At 32.0% G+C, this 18,315-nt stretch overlaps 2 protein-coding genes across 3 annotated transcripts; one reads left to right on the plus strand and one right to left on the minus strand.

Moving 5' to 3' along the window:
- The first annotated feature begins 1,320 nt into the window (after window positions 1-1,320).
- LOC128164830 (crossover junction endonuclease EME1-like) lies at window positions 1,321-17,930 on the plus strand. Of its 2 annotated transcripts, none has more exons than XM_052828849.1 (10): window positions 1,321-1,458; window positions 1,946-2,083; window positions 2,315-2,488; window positions 3,504-3,596; window positions 4,055-4,170; window positions 8,311-8,425; window positions 14,527-14,642; window positions 15,305-15,482; window positions 16,850-16,906; window positions 17,669-17,930. In XM_052828849.1, the coding sequence occupies exons 2-10, from the start codon at window positions 1,946-1,948 to the stop codon at window positions 17,777-17,779; spliced, it is 1,098 nt and encodes a 365-aa protein (XP_052684809.1). In that variant the 5' UTR covers window positions 1,321-1,458; the 3' UTR covers window positions 17,780-17,930. The 2 variants fall into 2 exon arrangements, with proteins under 2 accessions (XP_052684809.1, XP_052684808.1); XM_052828848.1 differs by having other exon boundaries at window positions 1,326-1,474.
- On the minus strand, window positions 9,381-12,633 carry LOC128164828 (uncharacterized). The gene is made up of 2 exons (XM_052828846.1): window positions 12,584-12,633; window positions 9,381-11,302 (listed from the first exon to the last, which is right to left on the minus strand). Exon 2 carries the CDS (start codon window positions 11,300-11,302, stop codon window positions 9,584-9,586), a length of 1,719 nt encoding a protein of 572 aa, XP_052684806.1. The 5' UTR covers window positions 12,584-12,633; the 3' UTR covers window positions 9,381-9,583.
- Window positions 17,931-18,315: the final 385 nt, after the last annotated feature.

The raw sequence follows: 18,315 nt of genomic DNA on the forward strand, positions 1-18,315 counted from the left end.
TACTATTTGCAATATTATTATGTATCAAAAATCACCATTAAATCCTTAATTGTTGACACTTACCTCTGAATACACAATACTGGCTTAAATATTTATATTAGACTTTACAGTTCTGTACGTGTTAAAAAATTGCAATTTAAATTTAAACTTTAAATTAGTCTTAAAAACTCAAATGTTATGATATAGGGTATTATTAATATGCAAGCATCTTGACAAATTGTTGATTCTTGATTGTTTAGAATGTGGCCCCTAGACATTTTTGGCCCAATAATATTATTAATGGGTTCAGAGTTTGAAGTAGATTTCTATAAATGAACAAATGCTCAATATGTGATGTGACAATAGAATAATCCTGTTACAACAGGGGCTCAATGTTTAACATAAGACTATCTAGAGAAAATTAGAAAGTCTCTTTATACAGTAATCTACTGCATTGTCCAGATATTTTGTATGCTGATTGTAGCTGAGGTAAGCGATGTGGCCCATGAGCCTCTTGTTTAGTAGACTTCTAAGCTTCTTGGCTGTGTATTTAATGTCGGGATCAGCCAATACTTCATAAGTTATCAAAATAATAAAGCATAATATAAGTCTATAAACTTATTTGAATAAAACACCAACATTATCATTTTGTTGTGGAGAACGGGATCGATGCACATGTTTTCCAGGGATGCACTTTAACAATACTAGTATTTCATTAGTTGTGCATGTATTCCAAGACCAGCAATTGCAATCATAAACTGTAGGTCAGACCCATTTATCCCATGATTAGCACAAAAGTGGAGAGTTTTAAGTAACTTTAAAAATTTATTATTTGAATACCTTCGATATAGTACATGGCCACTGATTTGATATTATACAAATTAAAGTACTAGTAATTTAAAACTATTTTAAATAGTGTACACACTATCATATTAAGGGAGTTGATTTAATCACCAGTGGCTTTCAGCTGTGGATATGGTAGGTTTCCATAATTATAGACAGCGATGAAGATGTTGAAGTTACCGGTACCCATGGACCAATCACAGGACTTGGGAGAGTGAATCACAGCATATGTCGGACAGCTCAGAAGATGGGATATGTTAACTATCACTTATACAGAACATTAACAGAATATTGAGTTGTGTGTCCAACAGGAAATCTTTTTCGCCATCAGAAACAATCAAGTCTATGAAACAAAATCTTTCATCTGAAAATAAAAGTGACGAAACTGCTCTTAGTCATCTTGATTCAAGAAGCATGGACAGCAAAGGTTTCTCTTCTAATGGATATTCAAGTTCATTAGCATGTTCCGAGGAAACTGGTTTCAGTGATGGATCAAATAACACAATCAATTTTTATTCCAATATGGATAGTTAGTCTACAATTTCTTTATCACAGTCCTCTGGATGCAGCGTTGGAGATTTGACCAAGAAAAAAAGAACAAAGGAGGAAATTGCAGCCTTAAAAAATGAAGCCAAGGCAAGTATTTTATATTGTAAGTATTTTCTACTTGATAGTTATAGCAACTGTAGCAGAATATAAACATAAATTTTAATTTATGAGGTTTTTAATTGTTGTACATCTTTTAACAAAATTTAATAAAGAATAAGGGTATATTACTTAGAACCATTTTAACAAGGCCTTGGACTTTCAGTTGGATATAACTATCTTTTTTTGTGTCAAAACAAGTTAAAATGACGCTGGTTTCAAGCGAAATGTACACCAATTGCATAGCCTTCGCTCAAAAGCCAGGCAAATCTTGTTGATTTCAAAGAGCCATGACTGAGTGGCCAGCAGTGAAATAGACAGGTCTACATCATATCGCCGATTTACACAACTACCCAAAGTCCAAGCTCCCGTTAAAATAGTTCTATTTGTTTTCCTCCCAAATCTCAATTCTCTTTCTTTTTTAACAAGACCTAGATTCTGTGAATTCTTTCTTAGGGCATGGTGTACATATTTACAGATGCGGAAAATGAATAACAAGAAAGCTAGAGAAGAAAAGGCATTGTCCAAAGAGCTAGAAAAGCAAAGAAAAGAACAGATACGCATTGCTGAAAGAGAAAGAAAGAAACAAATGGGAGGATCTAAGGACTGTTTGCAGGTAATATTTTCAAAAATTAAAAATCAACAAAAAGACGAAACTACTTATCGTATGTTGCAATGTACTAGCTTTAAATATATTGCAACTTATACTCAAATGAAATATTTTGAGTGGGTTTTTAAATAAACTCCAAACCAAGAAGAATTAAAAATGGAGTCTCCTGTTTACACTGATGAAATTATTTCTTATTCATCTGATTGTTATATAATTTTTTTTTTCAATTTTTTTCAGTACTTGATTTTGATGTTGGATACCCGAATTGTGAACTCTGGAGGGCATGGAGTGGCCATATTTAAGGCTTGTGAAGCACAAGGGATACAGTACATCACTAACGAACAGACTGTACCATTCAGTATCACATGGAACAGACAAGTCACCAGTATTAATGTATCCAGGGAAAATCAGGTATACCAGTACCTATTTTGTATCATTAGACTAGATCAACAATAAACATGTTAACTTCTGTTTACTGTGTACATCATTGTTAATTTATGCATTTTGAATGTTTAAAGCAATCAATTTGTGAAATGGGATTTAATATGTCTAAAAAAATAGTATTACATCGAAACAAATTTACAATGGGGGCAAAGACGTTTGGGGGAATGGTATTTGGTATATATACATTTGATCTCGCCAATCAAATGACCGGTTTTTAACATAACATACGGAATTTTTAAGCAGTCCCATCTAGTTTGAGATAACGAGGTTGGACTGTAGTATAAAATTCATGACATAGCATTTTTTATATCGCACTCCATATTAGCCCTCAGTTGCTGGATATCAGCCTGAGATATCAACCTCGAGCTAATATAGGATGTGAAGCACACATCTCATGTGCTGTTATATTTAGTAATGTTAACAATTCAAAAATGAATTTTTAAAAATCTTTTTTGATAATACAAATAAAACATTTTCATCTCAAAAATATTATTTCTTTCTTCTTAAAAAATAAATTTAGTCAAATTCAATTTCAACTATTCATTTATTCATCACATTTTTTAAAGTGAACATGCATAAATAAGCAATGTAATGCAAAGTACACTGTAATGCCATGTAATGCCAGCATTACACTAGATTTTGGAAAGTAATGAATTACATTATCATTACTTGTAATGCTAATTTTGTGGCATTACACATTATTAGCATTACTTTGAAACATGTAATGCATTGCAATGCATTACCATTACATTTAGCATTACCCCAAGCCTGGATGTGATATAAAATGTCCCATCTAGTTCGAGATAACTAGTTAGACTGTAATATAAAAATCATAACATGGCATTTTACATTGCATCCCATATTAGCCCTCAGTTGCTGGATATAAGCCTGAGATCCTAACGGCTCTCGAGTTGATATACAACAACCTCGGGCTAATAAAGGATGGGATGTAAAATGCCATGTAAGAATCTGTATATTTCAGGTTGAAACAGTGAAATCTGAGCAGACGGAGGAAGATGTCCTTGTGTTACTCCCAGTCGCTGACTTTGTTAATTTTGTACAGAATCATAAAAAGGTTATAAATCCTAATTTAAAAGTAGTTGCAGTATTTCAAAGTAAGAAAAAAGGAAAGCTTTACAGTACCCGTAATATGATTTTTTTTCTGACGATTTCTTGAAGTCAGTGTTTATTTTTCAATACTTTTGAATGCCTTTCATAGATATTTTGAATTCCAATTAGATATCAAATGTTGAAGGAGACATCTTTGAAATTCATATAACATTTTGGAAAACAAAACATGATGTATGATAGTTAATATTGTTTTTAGTTAAAAGAAAAATGAAGTTAATTCTCAAAAAGTGGCATTCATTTTATGAAACTTTTTTTAATCTATGGAATTTACTTTAGTTTAAGACTACTGCCAATGATTGGGTTGCTGTAAAAGTAATTTATTAAAGTAATTTATTCATTGATCTACTGGCTCTTACACATATCTTCCAACAGTATGAAATCAATCTGTTGCTTTTTTTTCAGTGTGGCAGCAAATTAGAAGGCGGATCAACTCTAACAAATTATGTACAGACTGTCAAACAGCATTTACCTAATTCTATTTTATCATTTGTCGTCATAGAGATGGAAAAATATTTTAGGTAATTATAAGGTTGATGATTTAAGATGACTCCAGTAACTTTTTTTGTCGTCAGGTTCTTATTTTACACAGCGTGATAAATTTCCGGTTTTAATTTCGGGCACATAAAAGATCATTTAAGATGACATGTATTTTTCATTTAATGACTATTAATCATTAGATTTTCTAAAATTATAGCATATTATAATGTTTTTGGTGCATATAATTTAATATATATTATAAAATCATGCTTCAATGTGTTAAAATTTGGCTGTTTAATTTTTGGACAATGTGAGCTGAAGCTCAACGTAGGAAAACAAACTTGCTAAGATATAAATATTTTCGTATCTTTAGTAGGTTTATTACTTTTCAATTTTAAAAAAAAGTTTGGTTGACACAAATTTCTAAAAGACTGGGTCTTAAAAAGATGATAAGATGTCATCATCTGAAAAAGAATCCTACAGAATGGTTATTCTAAATACAGTGAAACTTAGTTATAGTGAAGTTCTAGTGACCAATGGTTTTACTTCGTTATATCCGTAATTCGTTATATCCATATAACAAATTCGTAATATTAACTATAGCAAAATTACTATATACATATTTTCTTTAACCAGACTACAATTTTTGCTACCGGGTAATTTAGGCTTAGAATGAAAAAAAAGGATTCTTTTGATACCTTTAAAAATCGGGTTGTAAATTGAAGAATTCATGCGAAAATAAATTCATTCCAACTATTTTGTTAAATGGTTGTGCAAACTTTTTCAACTGCAAACAAATTCATTATAAAAGTGTTAAATATCACTATTATTCACCTCTACTGGACCCAAAATCAGTTCGCTGTATCCGTAAATTTGTTATATCCAAATTCATTATAACTATAATATTTTACAAAGATTTCTTAAGAATTTTACCAGGGACTCAAACAAACTTTGCTATATCCGAGAATTCGCTACATCCGTGTTCGTATTAAACAAGTTTTACTGTAACTTGAACTTCATTCAGTCTATCTATTCTCTCTAAGTTCTTGATCCACTGAAGTTATGCCATTGCCAAATACGGTGGCATTATTAGCTCACCGAGACGAAGTCAAGGAGAGCTTATGCTATACCCTCGGCGTCGGCGGTGGCGTCGGCGTCGGCGTCCGGACCTGGTTAAAGTTTTTGTTGCAGGTCCTGTATCTAAGCTATTACTTGTCCTATCTTCACCAAACTTGCATGGGTGATGCATCTGGACCTACTTATGGACTTGAAAGACTTGGATGCTGAATCTGGGTCCTAAATTTCAGATGCTGGAGGAGGTTAAGGTTGTTGGACCAGGTTAAAGTTTTTGTTGCAGGTGCCCTTTGATAGCAATATCTTAGTTACTGCTGGTCCGTACATCACCAAACTTGCATGGATGGTGTGCCTTATGATACTGATGCACCAGACAGGCTTGAGTGCAGAATCTGAGCTATAGGTTTCGGATGCTGGAGGAGGTTAAGGTTTTTGGAGCAGGTTAAAGTTTTTGTTGTGGGTGCCCATTGATAGCAATATCTAAGTTACTACTGGTCCTAACTTCACCAAACTTGTATGGATGATGCGTCTTATGATACTGATGCACCTGACAGGCTTGAATGCTGAATCTGAGCAATAGGTTTCGGATGCTGGAAGAGGTTAAGGTTTTAAGAGCTGGTTAAAGTTTTTGTTGCAGGTGCCCTCTGATGATTATATCTTAGTTACTACTGGTCCTTACTTCACCAAACTTGTATGGATGGTGCGTCTTATGATACTGATGCACCTGACAAGCTTGAATGCTGAATCTGAGCAATAGGTTTTGGATGCTGGAGGAGGTTAAGGTTTTAAGAGCTGGTTAAATAAAGTTTTTGAAACAGGTGCCCTCTGATGATGATATCTTAGTTATTACTTGTCCTTACTTCACCAGACTTCCATGGATGGTGTGTCTTATGATACTGATGCACCTGACAGGCTTGCATGCTGAGTCTGGTTTCGGATGCTGGATAAAGTTAAGTTTTTAGGAACAGGTCACATGTTTAATAGATGATAGTACTATATCAAACTTGCATAGTTGATTTAACTGTAATATGAATGAATCGCAGAGGTAGCTTCAGATGCAGAGCTTGATCTCTATTATCAAGGATGCTAAAAAATAAATCTTAGTTATTACAGGTCCTAACTTCACCAAACTTGAATGGATGGTGTGTCTTATGATACAGATGCACCTGACAGGCATGGATGCTGAATCTGAGCCATAGGTTGCGGATGCTGGAGGAAGTTAAGGTTTTAATTGCTAGTGCCCTCTGATGATGATATCTTAGTTATTACTGGTCCAAACTTCACCAAACTTGCATGGATGATGCGTGTTATGATACCAATGCACCTGATGGGCTTGAATGCTGAATCTGAGCCATAGGTTTCGGATGCTGGATGAGGTTTAGTTTTTTGGAACAGGTCACATGTTTTATAGATGATAGCTTGCATAGTTGATTTAACTTTATTATAAATTAAATGCAGAGGTTGCTTTATATGCAGAGCCTGATCTCCATTATCAAGGATGCTAAAGAAATCTCCTACCTCACTCAAACCAGCTCGATAGATAGATGTGTTTGTTGATAAATGATATAACATGATTCCCATGATATAGTATTGTATGATATGAAACAATATTGTTTGATATGATACAATATGATATCATATGTTATATTATAAAAAGTTATACAATACGATATGATATTGTATCCATTTTTTGGATATTTTATGATATGATATTGTATCATGATACTGTTATGTATAGTATTGTATATTATGATACAATATTGTATAATATTATATTGTATTTTTAATTTATTATTTTATCACATGATACAATTACATAAGATATTGCAAAATATTATATTGTATCCTATGATACAATATTGTATATTCTATAATATTGTATCATACAATATTGTATAATATGGTATTGGTTTCAGTAATATAGAATTATATCACATGAAATTGTATTATATGATATTGTAATATTATATAATACTGTATCATACGATATTGTATGATATGATATTGGTTTATATGATATATTATCTTATCACATGAAATTGTATTATATGATATTGTAATATATATTATTGTGTCATATGATAATATGTATAATATAATAATGTATTTTATAATATTTTGCTTTATCACATAATATTGTATCATTTGATAAGATACAATGTTGGATCCAATTATATTGTATTATATGATATAATATCATATAATGTATCAAATATGTTTCAGTGTCATTCAATACAATATCATACTATATTGTACAATATAATATGTTTCAATGTTATGATGTATTATGTAATATGATATTGTAATATAATACTATATTGTATTATATTTTATGATATTGTATTATGTGATCAAATACAATAAGGTATAACACAATACAATGTCATATCATACATTACAATATCATATCTCATTATTGTTTATTACGGTATTTTATTGTTTTATATGATATATATTATAAATATGACATGATACAATATTTAATTTTATATCATTGTATTGATTAACATATGAACATATAATTATCATAAAAAAAATTTATCAGATGATATACGATATTTTGTCAAAACAGAATCCATGAATATCCAAGATCATAAAGTATGATTTTCATATAAAATGATAAAGGTGGTCTTATGAAGGTGATGTCTCATAATGGTGATGCTCCGTCTCGGTGAGCTTAGTAATCTATGATTACCTATGTTTTTTAATCTAAAAACAAGATAAATAATACTGACAATTTCCCATTCTCAAATGTTAATATAGGTAATAAACAGCAATGTTAAAGAGTTCACCAGGATATAACTTGGTTGTTCATGTGATCAAATCCTGTGAAGCCCAATTAAGGGTTTTTGAGGGGAAACCATGCAAGTTCATATCCCAGTGAACTTTTTAACATGCTGGTTATTTCTTAAAACATTAACTTCAGAGGATGACATGGTTTTTTCTGAAAAAAGTATAACATCATTCAAAATCTAGATATGACATTTATTGAATTCAATAAATATTTGCAAGCAAACCTGGTTGTACATACATTAACTTATTTGTTTAACCAATCAAATAGCACATTACAAACAAGATTAAATGATTTCCCCTTTTATTATATTCAGGGATCAGAAAACTAAGTTACAAAGGAAGCACAGAGCAGCAGTGTTATCCAGTGAGAGGGTGACTCCATGTTTGGACAGCGACCAAGGGAGTGTTCATCGTCTGGATGTCGAAGAGGTTTGACAAATTTTTTTTTTTTAAATTTTGACTATATGGTCGAAGAGGTCATGAATATTTGAAAATTAAACTAACAATTCAACTTTACAATCAAGGAATGTCAAACATTTTTTGTGTTATTCGTCAAGTTGAACAATTTTCAAACACTGATTACTCTTGAAAAATACTAGTAAAAGAAGGTTATGATTTGATACACCACTACCAATACAGTAAAACAATTGGAAGTAATGAAAGAAGATGAATGTAAGATGCAATATACAACCTTATCTACCTTTTTAAAATGTGTTTACTGCAGTTTTTTAAAAACTGGAAAGTAGGTACCTGGTAGTATGCAGTAGTAGGGAGTACAGCTCTCTTATGTGAAGGTCAAGCAAGGGGTAAAAACAAAAATAAAGCTATAAAAATGCTAATACCCGGTATATAGATTTCTAAGAAATAATTTTTATCCTAGAATTCCTACATTCCCAGAAGTTCATTTATATTAAAACACTGACAGATCATTCATTTGATAAAGATTAGAATTGGTTTTTTTGGTACCAACTAAGCTTTATTAAAAACCAAAGAGCTTTCCTGCCTACCTTGTTCATTTAAAATGTTGTCATGAAAATTTTTATAATTGAAACAAATTTTAGGAATATTATGAACATGAGGTCAGGATAAACAATTTTGTTTCTCATGTTGATTAGAATCATATATAAAAGCCTACAATGTATATGCTTTAGGCTGTTACAATATAACACTACCGTTTTAACATTTATTAAATGGTATGTAGCGTTATAAATCAAACTTTAAAAAAATCTTTCAATAATTTAGACTCTACATAAGCACCAAAGCAATTAATTTACTTACAAGTAATGGAATATGTAATTTAGAATCTTTTTATGACACATATATAAGAATTCCTTGTTTATTCTCAAAACTATAAATATTTTTTTATAGAATATGACTGTACATTTAATATAGAGGTAATGTACATGTACGAAAAAATTGTTGCATTTTAAAAAAGATAAACATAAAGATACATGATACTGGTATACAATATGGTCTGGAAGATTTTAGAATTTACAGAGTGAGCTCATTTACATGATGTATTTTATACTAAAAATATTACATTTATTCAGATTTGATGTCTGATTTGCTTTACATATATAGAGAGAATTACTGTAGATAGATGTACACAGTCACTGTGTTGGTGTCCCTTTGTCCCACATGGAGATTGTTCTCATCATCCACACACAGACCACGGGGACATTTTACCCCTTGCTGTGCTGTGAGTAGTAAAGACAAGAACTGACCATCCTGATCAAGGATGTGAACATAGTTATTCACAAGATTAGTGAAACAAACAATGATGTGACTGAGGAGATCAGTACAGATACCAAAGGGATAAAACAAAAACTCCGGATATGTGTAGGAGAATCTCTGTTGTCCTGATTTATTTACTACCACTACAACTTGTTTGCTATAGTCTGATGTACAGATATCACCATTGATGTTTTCTGTGATGTAGTGTGGATAACTATACGGTCCCTGTCCTTTGTTGTCTCTCTGTATGTTCTGTATTTCTTCTCCTGACTTGTTGTACCTGATGACTTTAGCCTCTTCATCCTTTATCATCCCCACCAGTATGTCCCCGTTGATGTGGGAGGAGTGACGTATGCTGATTGGTTCCCAGTCTCCTGTTTTAATAAATTCAGTGATTGTATTATCCACTGTTATCCTATTGATGATTTTTTTCTTTCCGTCAGTAAAGATCAGATCCCCGCCCTGTGTGACTGTGTGGTAGCCTTGAAATTCACCACTGGTTTGTATCTTCTGCAGCTGATTCCCCTGTAGATCTATTTGGACAAGGTTACCATGATCGTCACTGGCCCAGAGTCTGCCTGATTTACCATGTGTTATGTGATATACATTGTCAACACCTGGTACTTTGTACTCCCTGACCTTGGTGACAGAGGAAGACAGAGACAGCGTTTGTTTCACGTCAGATTTCTCTTTATCTTGCTTCATCTCTTTCCCTGTAGGTTTCAACTGAGTTAATGAAGTAGCCATGAGTTTTATTTTCCTTTTATCAGGTTTAATGTTTGGGACATCTATTTTTCCAAGTAACTTGCTGACATCATCATAGGTAAATTGACCTGCAGTAAACACGGGTTGGACTGGTTTAGTTGTCTCTGGTACAGATTGGATTTTTGAATTTTCAAATTTTGCAGATAATAAAACTTTGAAATTGCTTAAAGGGAGGTAGCCATGAAACTCTTTTAAAAAATTTTCAAGGTAGTCATTGTAATCATCGTATGTATTTTTCTGTTGTTTTAACACTTTAAGTAATGACTTTTCTATGGTATTGGCTCGTTCCAATTTGTCTGATGTCACCTTATCTACCAGGTCTTTCAGAGACTTGGCTTCTGCCTTTATGGAATTTCTGACACCATCCATGGTTTTCTTTACTTCTTTGCCATCTTCATCTGTCTCTGTTTTCAATTCTTTTGATGTTGGAAGGAAATATTCTTGGATTTTTGAGATTTCTTCTAAACAAAATGCCAATTTTTCTGCATCAGTGTCCTCCATATCAACAAACTTATGGCCGAAGTGTTCTTCCATGGTTGTGCACTTTGAACATAGAGGAATGTTGCACTCATTGCATAGAATATCTGCATTACGAGTTGGATGGAGCTTGCATTTGTCCACAGGAAGATGACGTTTGTGCTGTAGGAAGGCGACCACTTCATGTTTCTTGGTGTCAGGGCTTTTCTGATGTTCATCTCTGCATTGTTCACACAATGGTCGATGACAAGGATTGCAGTAAAACTGGCAGTTGTTCTCACAGTCTTCAGTGCCACACTCCAAAACGTATTGTGCTGTCGCGGCTTCCATCTGAAAAAAAATATCGTGATGATTCTAGCATAATGGTCAGACCCGTTCCTATATACATTGACTGTAAAAAAAGATGTAAGAACGTTGATAGCTCATACCTTTTTGGTTAACTCAACATCTCCCCTTCCCCCACTCCTCATGGAAAAAAATCTTATTGTATTGTACCTATTTGATGGTCCATTGGTCCAGAGACCAAGTGTTTTTCAATTAATAAAAAAAAAATCCTTTGCAAGACAGACTTCATGTCTTTAAACTTGGTACACAGGTATCCCCTTAGATGTACATGACTATTGATCATGATGTCAAGGGTTAAACTACTCTGGACATCCAATAGTGTCTAATTACTGGGCAATCAATAAAATTCATGGGGGCCAATTTTCATATATTGCTTAAAATTATAGGTTTATGGGGACATAATTTCGTGTATTTCCTTATGCATATGAAAGGCAATATGACTTAATAACCCAAATCTATTAATTCGTGGAGGTTTTAGAGGGACCTACGAATTCCATGAAAATTGAGCCACCACGAAATCTAATGATTCCACAGTATATGTTTTAAAAACTTTTTGCTTGACAGACATCAAATCATATAGAGTAGATGACCTTTATTTAGGGTAATGTTTGTTAGAGGTCAAGTTCAAACTGCACTGATCATATTGAAAGGTAAGATCAAGAAGAGTCTACTTGATATTTTGAGAGCTAGTCCTTTAATTGACAGGTGAGCAACTTGGTGCACAGGAATCGTAGAAAAATATTATGACCCCTTTTGACTTAAAGAGGATTTGGTCAAAAAGTCTAGCATTATTATTTCAATATTGACACATCTGGTGGTAGTTGGGGGAGGGGGGGGGGTAGGATTTAATGTATTTCTTGAATTTTTTGTTTCAAAGAATAAAATATTTTCAGTTCTTTTCATGTTCTTTGGTTCATGTATAATATGTTATGACATTTTTATTTGTCAATGAATATGTCTATTATTGTTTTCTTGCATTAATTATGTCTACAGTTACCTGTGAATCATCACTAATATCCTCCAAAGTAAAATTTATTGGATGGTGCTTTATTAGAGGAAAAGATGATGAATTAAAGTAAAAAGCCAGTTCATACATTGAATTGTTCAGACACTTTTTGTATCTTGTTTGTTTGGGACTTAAAAAATTTAAGGGAAAATATATCTGTCAACTTAAATCAAACGTCAGAAAATGTGCCCAACAATGCACAAAAAACAGCACCTTCAATATCAGCTAACGCTAGTAAGATTAAAATGAGGTTAACTTACATTTTTCAAAAGGAATTGTGCACAAATATTATAGGTGTCATGGCGGCCATTAAAATGTTGGGAATTCCAAGTTTTATACTTCCTCATTGACTTTAAATCCCACCAAGCTAGAGATAGATCTACCCAGTACAATTAAATAAATGTACCAGTATGTCGAGCAAAGAATTACTTAAACTGTGATATCTTCTCAGGTACCGGCATTATTAATTCCTTGGGTATAATGGCCGGGTTTCATTAATGTATTAAACATTATATTGATTTTTCATGCCACTGGGTTATTTAATGTACCCATTAATTATCAGACCCAATATCAGATATAAATGAGTGGTTTAAAGTTGGATGATATAGTGATTTTCATAAATTTCTCTCTTTCTCTTTTCCATCATTATATATTAAAATATTGTTAAATTTGGAATTTAGACAGTTTAGAGAAAATTTAAGGGTCAGAAATTAACCCTACCCTGAAAAAAATCAACTTTCACTTTTGATTACAAGTAAATATTGTTTTCTCTTATCCTTTCTTATCCTACAAAGTAAAATTATTTCGGATCTGTTCATCTAATAATGTAATGTGGTGTTATAACTAACATGATTAAACCATATAAATATTTAATCCACCCAGTGGTTATGGAGTTTGAGAAAAGTCAATGCATTTTCTGATTTATCTACAGTATGGTACACAAGGAATTATCCAAGGGACAAACATAATTAATTATACAAGACTTAGTTTCTGTGTGTGGGATTAATTAAGGATACATAGTTTTGCTTTAAATGGCTATTCACTATTTATGAAAACTAGACACAAAACACTGAAATTTATAAAACAGTTTAAAGTTCAGGGACTCAGGGCGTTGATCCATTTAGTTTGAATGTTTTAGATCTTAACATTTTTATATTTTCCTGACCATGTATGTAAATAAAGTCATTTTATAGGTAAACGTGTCAGGTAGATTTAAAATGTAGCAATGGAAATGGAAGTACATGTATTTAGTTTGGCATTTACCTGTAGATTGGATGTCAGCATTGTTGAAGGGAGATACTGACGCATAAACCTATGATTTAGCAAATATGGAATTTTAAACAATATCTACATATTTCATACATCATATGAAAAGAAGTACGGTACTTTTTAAGAAAATTACGGTGTCCAAAAGTAAATAAATCAAATTAAAAAGAGAAAAATAGAATTAAACGTTGTGCCAACACTAAAATATTGAGTTTCCCTTCCGCTTCATAACCACCCAAGCGCAAGGGAGCTAGTGTAAATATTGCAACATGGCAAATACCATGAGCCAGTGGACTTTCATTGAAACCTGATGTCTTCAGAATCTATATATTTATAAAGATGCATTCTCTATAAATGCATATTTTTTTTACACAGACTTTAAATTACTGCGGAATCATATAATTTCATGGGGACCAATTTTTGTGGATTGTTGGATTTGCTTATTCGTAGGGATGTAATTTTGTGGATGCGTCAGTTTTCAGTTCCAATATGAAAACTTAATCTTTTATAATTAGTTTTCATGGATGATGTAAATTTGTGGGTGTAATCAAGCTGTAACTGTAACTTGTAAACTGATAGGCGATGACTTATGATGCATGAAACCTTCTATATGATGAAATATCATATAATTCTTCTTATTTCCATTGTCATATTCAAAAACTAAACCATTCATTCTGAGTCACCGTGTCACTTTAAGAAAATGTTTTGAGACATGTATTTGTGGGTGTAAGAGGTGAGTCACATAAGCAATTTTGCCCTCAACCCCAGGAAATGTCAAATTTTGACATGCAAATGTTTGTAAATAATGTTTTTGCATTTGAGATAGTACCACTGAACTTTTGCAAAACAATTGCACTTTGCAAATAAACTCTTTCATACACTAAGCATTTTAAAATTTTATGAAAACAGTTATGCTATTATGAATGTTAATTTGTAGGCCATTACAGACAACCAGCTTCAGACAGATGTGATGGTTTATTTGTTGGAGACCCCAGAGGAACTGGCAGAGTTTGTAAGCACCTTTTCAAAGGCCGTAGCAGAGAAACCTGCAAAGTAGGACAAACTTAAAATATTGATAAAATTATAATCAATCAATATATGTACTACATACATGGAAATATTCGCCCCCATTTTATTTTCGCATCCTTGCCCCTTGTTGACAGCGGGTGAATTTACAACTGGGCAAATTCCAATGTCTCAATTTTATTTCTTTTAAAACATAAAGTATGGGTTAATTTAAGACTGGGCAAAACCATGTGCAGTTGAAGAGCTAAAATTAAACAGGGCGAAAATAACACTGTATACAGTATTACTGTCCCTTTATATGTTCTTATAAATTTTTTTGATGTCTTCTATTGAAAAAAATGTCAATAATCAAGGATGTTTACAAATAATCAAAAGATGTTAGGGGAGAACCCTCTAATTTTTTTTGGTCTTAAATTATTTTAACATGCTTGAGGTTTTATGCAAAAGATACATCCACTTCAACTCGATTTTAAAATTTTAGGCTATATTAAGACGGATTAATTTTTCAAGACTTTATTAATCTTTTTGAGAAAAAGTACTCTTTATGAACATATAAGAAATTATTCAGATATGAAATCTATTAAGTTAAGAATTTTTGTTCTCTAAATAATAGTTTATAAATTTTATCTAAAAATTCAAGAAAGATCTTTCCGGTAATATGTTGAATTAAAATTTTGAATTGTTTGTAGGAAAGATCGATTACAGACAGCTTTCTTTGATGATGGTGTATCTACAGTAAAAGTTGACAAGAATGGACAAGGTCTTCTGAAGGTTTGGAAGCAACAGCTGCTGCAGTTTAAGAACATCAGTCCTGACATTGCTGATGCTATTGTACAGGCCTATCCCTCCCCTCACTTACTGATGGAGGTACACATAGCAGTGTATTTAATGGATTTATAAATTTATTAGAGAAACGTTCATATTAAGTCCAAATGTTTACTTGAGTGAGTGAAGCAGAATATTGCTAGTAGTCCCAATAGGGATACAATGTGAATGATTTAAACAAATATAATTCAAGCATATCTTGTTATATGATTTAATTCGAGTTGTAATGCGCTTTCTGATTGGCTAAAAAGAATTATTTGATATAGTATAAACAATTTTGCCTATGCCATAGTAAGAGTAACATCAATAAACATATTAATCTGCCTGATGTTAGATTTAAATTTTGTACACTTTGATGTCATTTTAAAGGGACTCGGACACGATTTGAGATCAAAAATTTTATTTCTATTTTTTATGTATAAAATGGTTTATTGGTGCATTTTAAATGATTGACCAAAATATTAAATGTTAAAGTCAAGTTACAAGCGAGATACAGAGGTAAGAATTGATAGTTATGTAAACAAAGCTCGAGTCTTATAGTTGTTTACAAAAAATGTAATGTAGATAATTACCATTCTTAAACAAAATGACTTGTAAAAAAACCAATTGAAACCAAATCAATATCTTCTAAAATACTATTATCAACAGAAAAAAGTCACATTTGATTGAAATTTACACCAATACAACGAATATGTAAAAAATGACCATATTCGAGCTTTGTTTACAAAACAAAGAATTATAAAGTCTGCATCTTGCTTATAACTTGATATTTGAGTTTCAAATTTTGACATAGCATTATAAACTTCTATATTTATCAGTATAAACATTGAAAATGGAAAAATAAAATTTGATAAATTTAAGTCAAATCACGTACAAGTCCCTTTAAAGGTCAAATGAGTGATTTTATCTTCAATGAAAACAAGTTGCGGTTTATAAAAAAGCGTAAACTGTTCCAAACTATTTTATATTTATATTAAACTACATAAGGTGGAATAACACACCTGGAAAGAGTCACTCAAATTAACAGGAAATCTTTTGATAATGAAAGATATAATGATAAATAAATTGTACAAATGTCAAATAAGCGAAAAATTTGCAGTTTGGGGATAAAAAATGAATATCTAGAATAATTATTCCAATAAGTAACAACAAAAGCTCCTGCGAGAGTCGAACTCGGGATGTACGGATCATAAGACCGACACTTTATCCACTCGGCTATGGAGTAAGTTAAGTGCTTTAGTCCATAAAATCCTTTTAATAAAACAAAATGTCGTTTCGATCAGCGGTCAGCCATTTTGTGATGATGTGTTATTCCAACTTAATATAGGATTCATTCCTTAAATAAGTAGAACTCAAAAATTAAAGGTAATAATTTCTTTTCTTTTTTTAACATATTGTTTGTGTTTTAGGCATACAGAAAATGCAATGATTCAAATGAACAAGAAAAATTATTAGAAAATATTGTGGTAAGTTAATATCTGTATGCTTATGACCTCTTTCATGAACAAAAATCAAAATAATCTTATTAATTATTATACAAATATTGACTGGGGTTGAGGGCAACATTGATTATACTAGCCCCCTTGGGTCGAATAAATTGCCCTCTGCCTTGCGTCGGGCAAGATTTCATACCTCGGGGGCTAGTATAATCAGTAAATCCCGAAAAATTAGTCAATATTTGTTTTGTTATATGAAGAAACAAACCAAAATTCGAGAAAGGATTTGAAAATAGATCCCTGTAATTTTTTCAGCTCAACATAAAATTCCCGCACTCAATTTTGTGCAATGTTCATTTCAAATATATCGCCTGCATCAAACGGTCACAGCAGGTATTCCGCCGACCTTAGGAATTAAGTTATATATGTTCTTCCTGATTTTACTTCACAGTAATTTGCAAATCCTTATATTCGTTATGATAGCAAACCGTCGCATTGCGCGTTTGTTGTTCACTTGCCTTGACTGATTGCTTATTATGACGTCACCTTGTTTTGGAGTCGTGAACTTGAAGAGTTATTTACGCCACTTTTAAGAATCAACAAATAAGAAGAATTGAAATAGAGGGAATATTCTCAAGATATTATTCCTAGCCGGACAATATTAAAAAAAAATATTAACCGGTCAATACTTTTCGTAAGAGCTAATATTAAAACTATTGACTATTCGTCTATATAGTGTTATATTGTGAGAATATACTAATGAATATAACAATATTTCTTATCTATTTACAGGTAAGACAAGGAGCTGGTGTGTTGGAGACGTCACGCAGAGTGGGGAAGGAGATGTCGCGGAGAATCTGCACTTTTGTGACCAGTTCAAATCCTAACGAAGTAATCAAATGACTGCTTGTTGTTGCAGCAATCCTCTCTTGTTTTAATTACCTGTTGTTATTAATTATTAAAGGGTGTATTTTAAAAAATCATTTAAACAATTGATTGTGTTTTATCCTTCACTATGTCAATGCATTTAACTTGTAGAGTCAATGAAATTTTGTATTTGTCTTTGTTGATTAAACACAGTTTACTAGTATTCAAAAGTGACCAGTCGTGAGTAAATTTTATAAGAAACCATTTTAGAATAAGATTACTTGAACGATCACGTGCTTAAAGGTTTCCAGTTAAGAACTTTGATTATTTGGTAAATTGAAAAAAACTTGCAATGTATTTCAAATAGATTTTTCCTTGCATCGCAGACAATAAATTGAGAACAATAAAGTTAAAAGTTAGATTCTATTTCAAAACAAGAGGCACGTGGGGTTTATCTCTAGTTTTTTTGGTTTTAAGTTAATTAGATTCATTTACACGTACTCCTCCTGGATTGAACACCAGTCCATCGCAGGTTAAGATGAGAGTGTCGAACAGATATTGTCTATGTGTCT

Source organism: Crassostrea angulata, chromosome 10 (genome assembly GCF_025612915.1).
Source record: "Crassostrea angulata isolate pt1a10 chromosome 10, ASM2561291v2, whole genome shotgun sequence".
Taxonomy (NCBI): domain Eukaryota; kingdom Metazoa; phylum Mollusca; class Bivalvia; order Ostreida; family Ostreidae; genus Magallana; species Magallana angulata.

What these genes read in the sequence shown, in the direction of transcription:
- LOC128164830 (XM_052828848.1), top strand. Translation starts at nt 1,448, where the DNA reads ATGAAGCCAAGGCAAGTATTTTATATT. An exon ending in GATCTAAGGACTGTTTGCAG is followed by an intron (nt 2,084 to 2,314) that starts GTAATATTTTCA and finishes AATTTTTTTCAG; the next exon opens with TACTTGATTTTGATGTTGGA. An exon ending in GTAGCAGAGAAACCTGCAAA is followed by an intron (nt 14,643 to 15,304) that starts GTAGGACAAACT and finishes AATTGTTTGTAG; the next exon opens with GAAAGATCGATTACAGACAG.
- LOC128164828 (XM_052828846.1), bottom strand. Translation starts at nt 11,302, where the DNA reads ATGGAAGCCGCGACAGCACAATACGTTTTGGAGTGTGGCACTGAAGAC.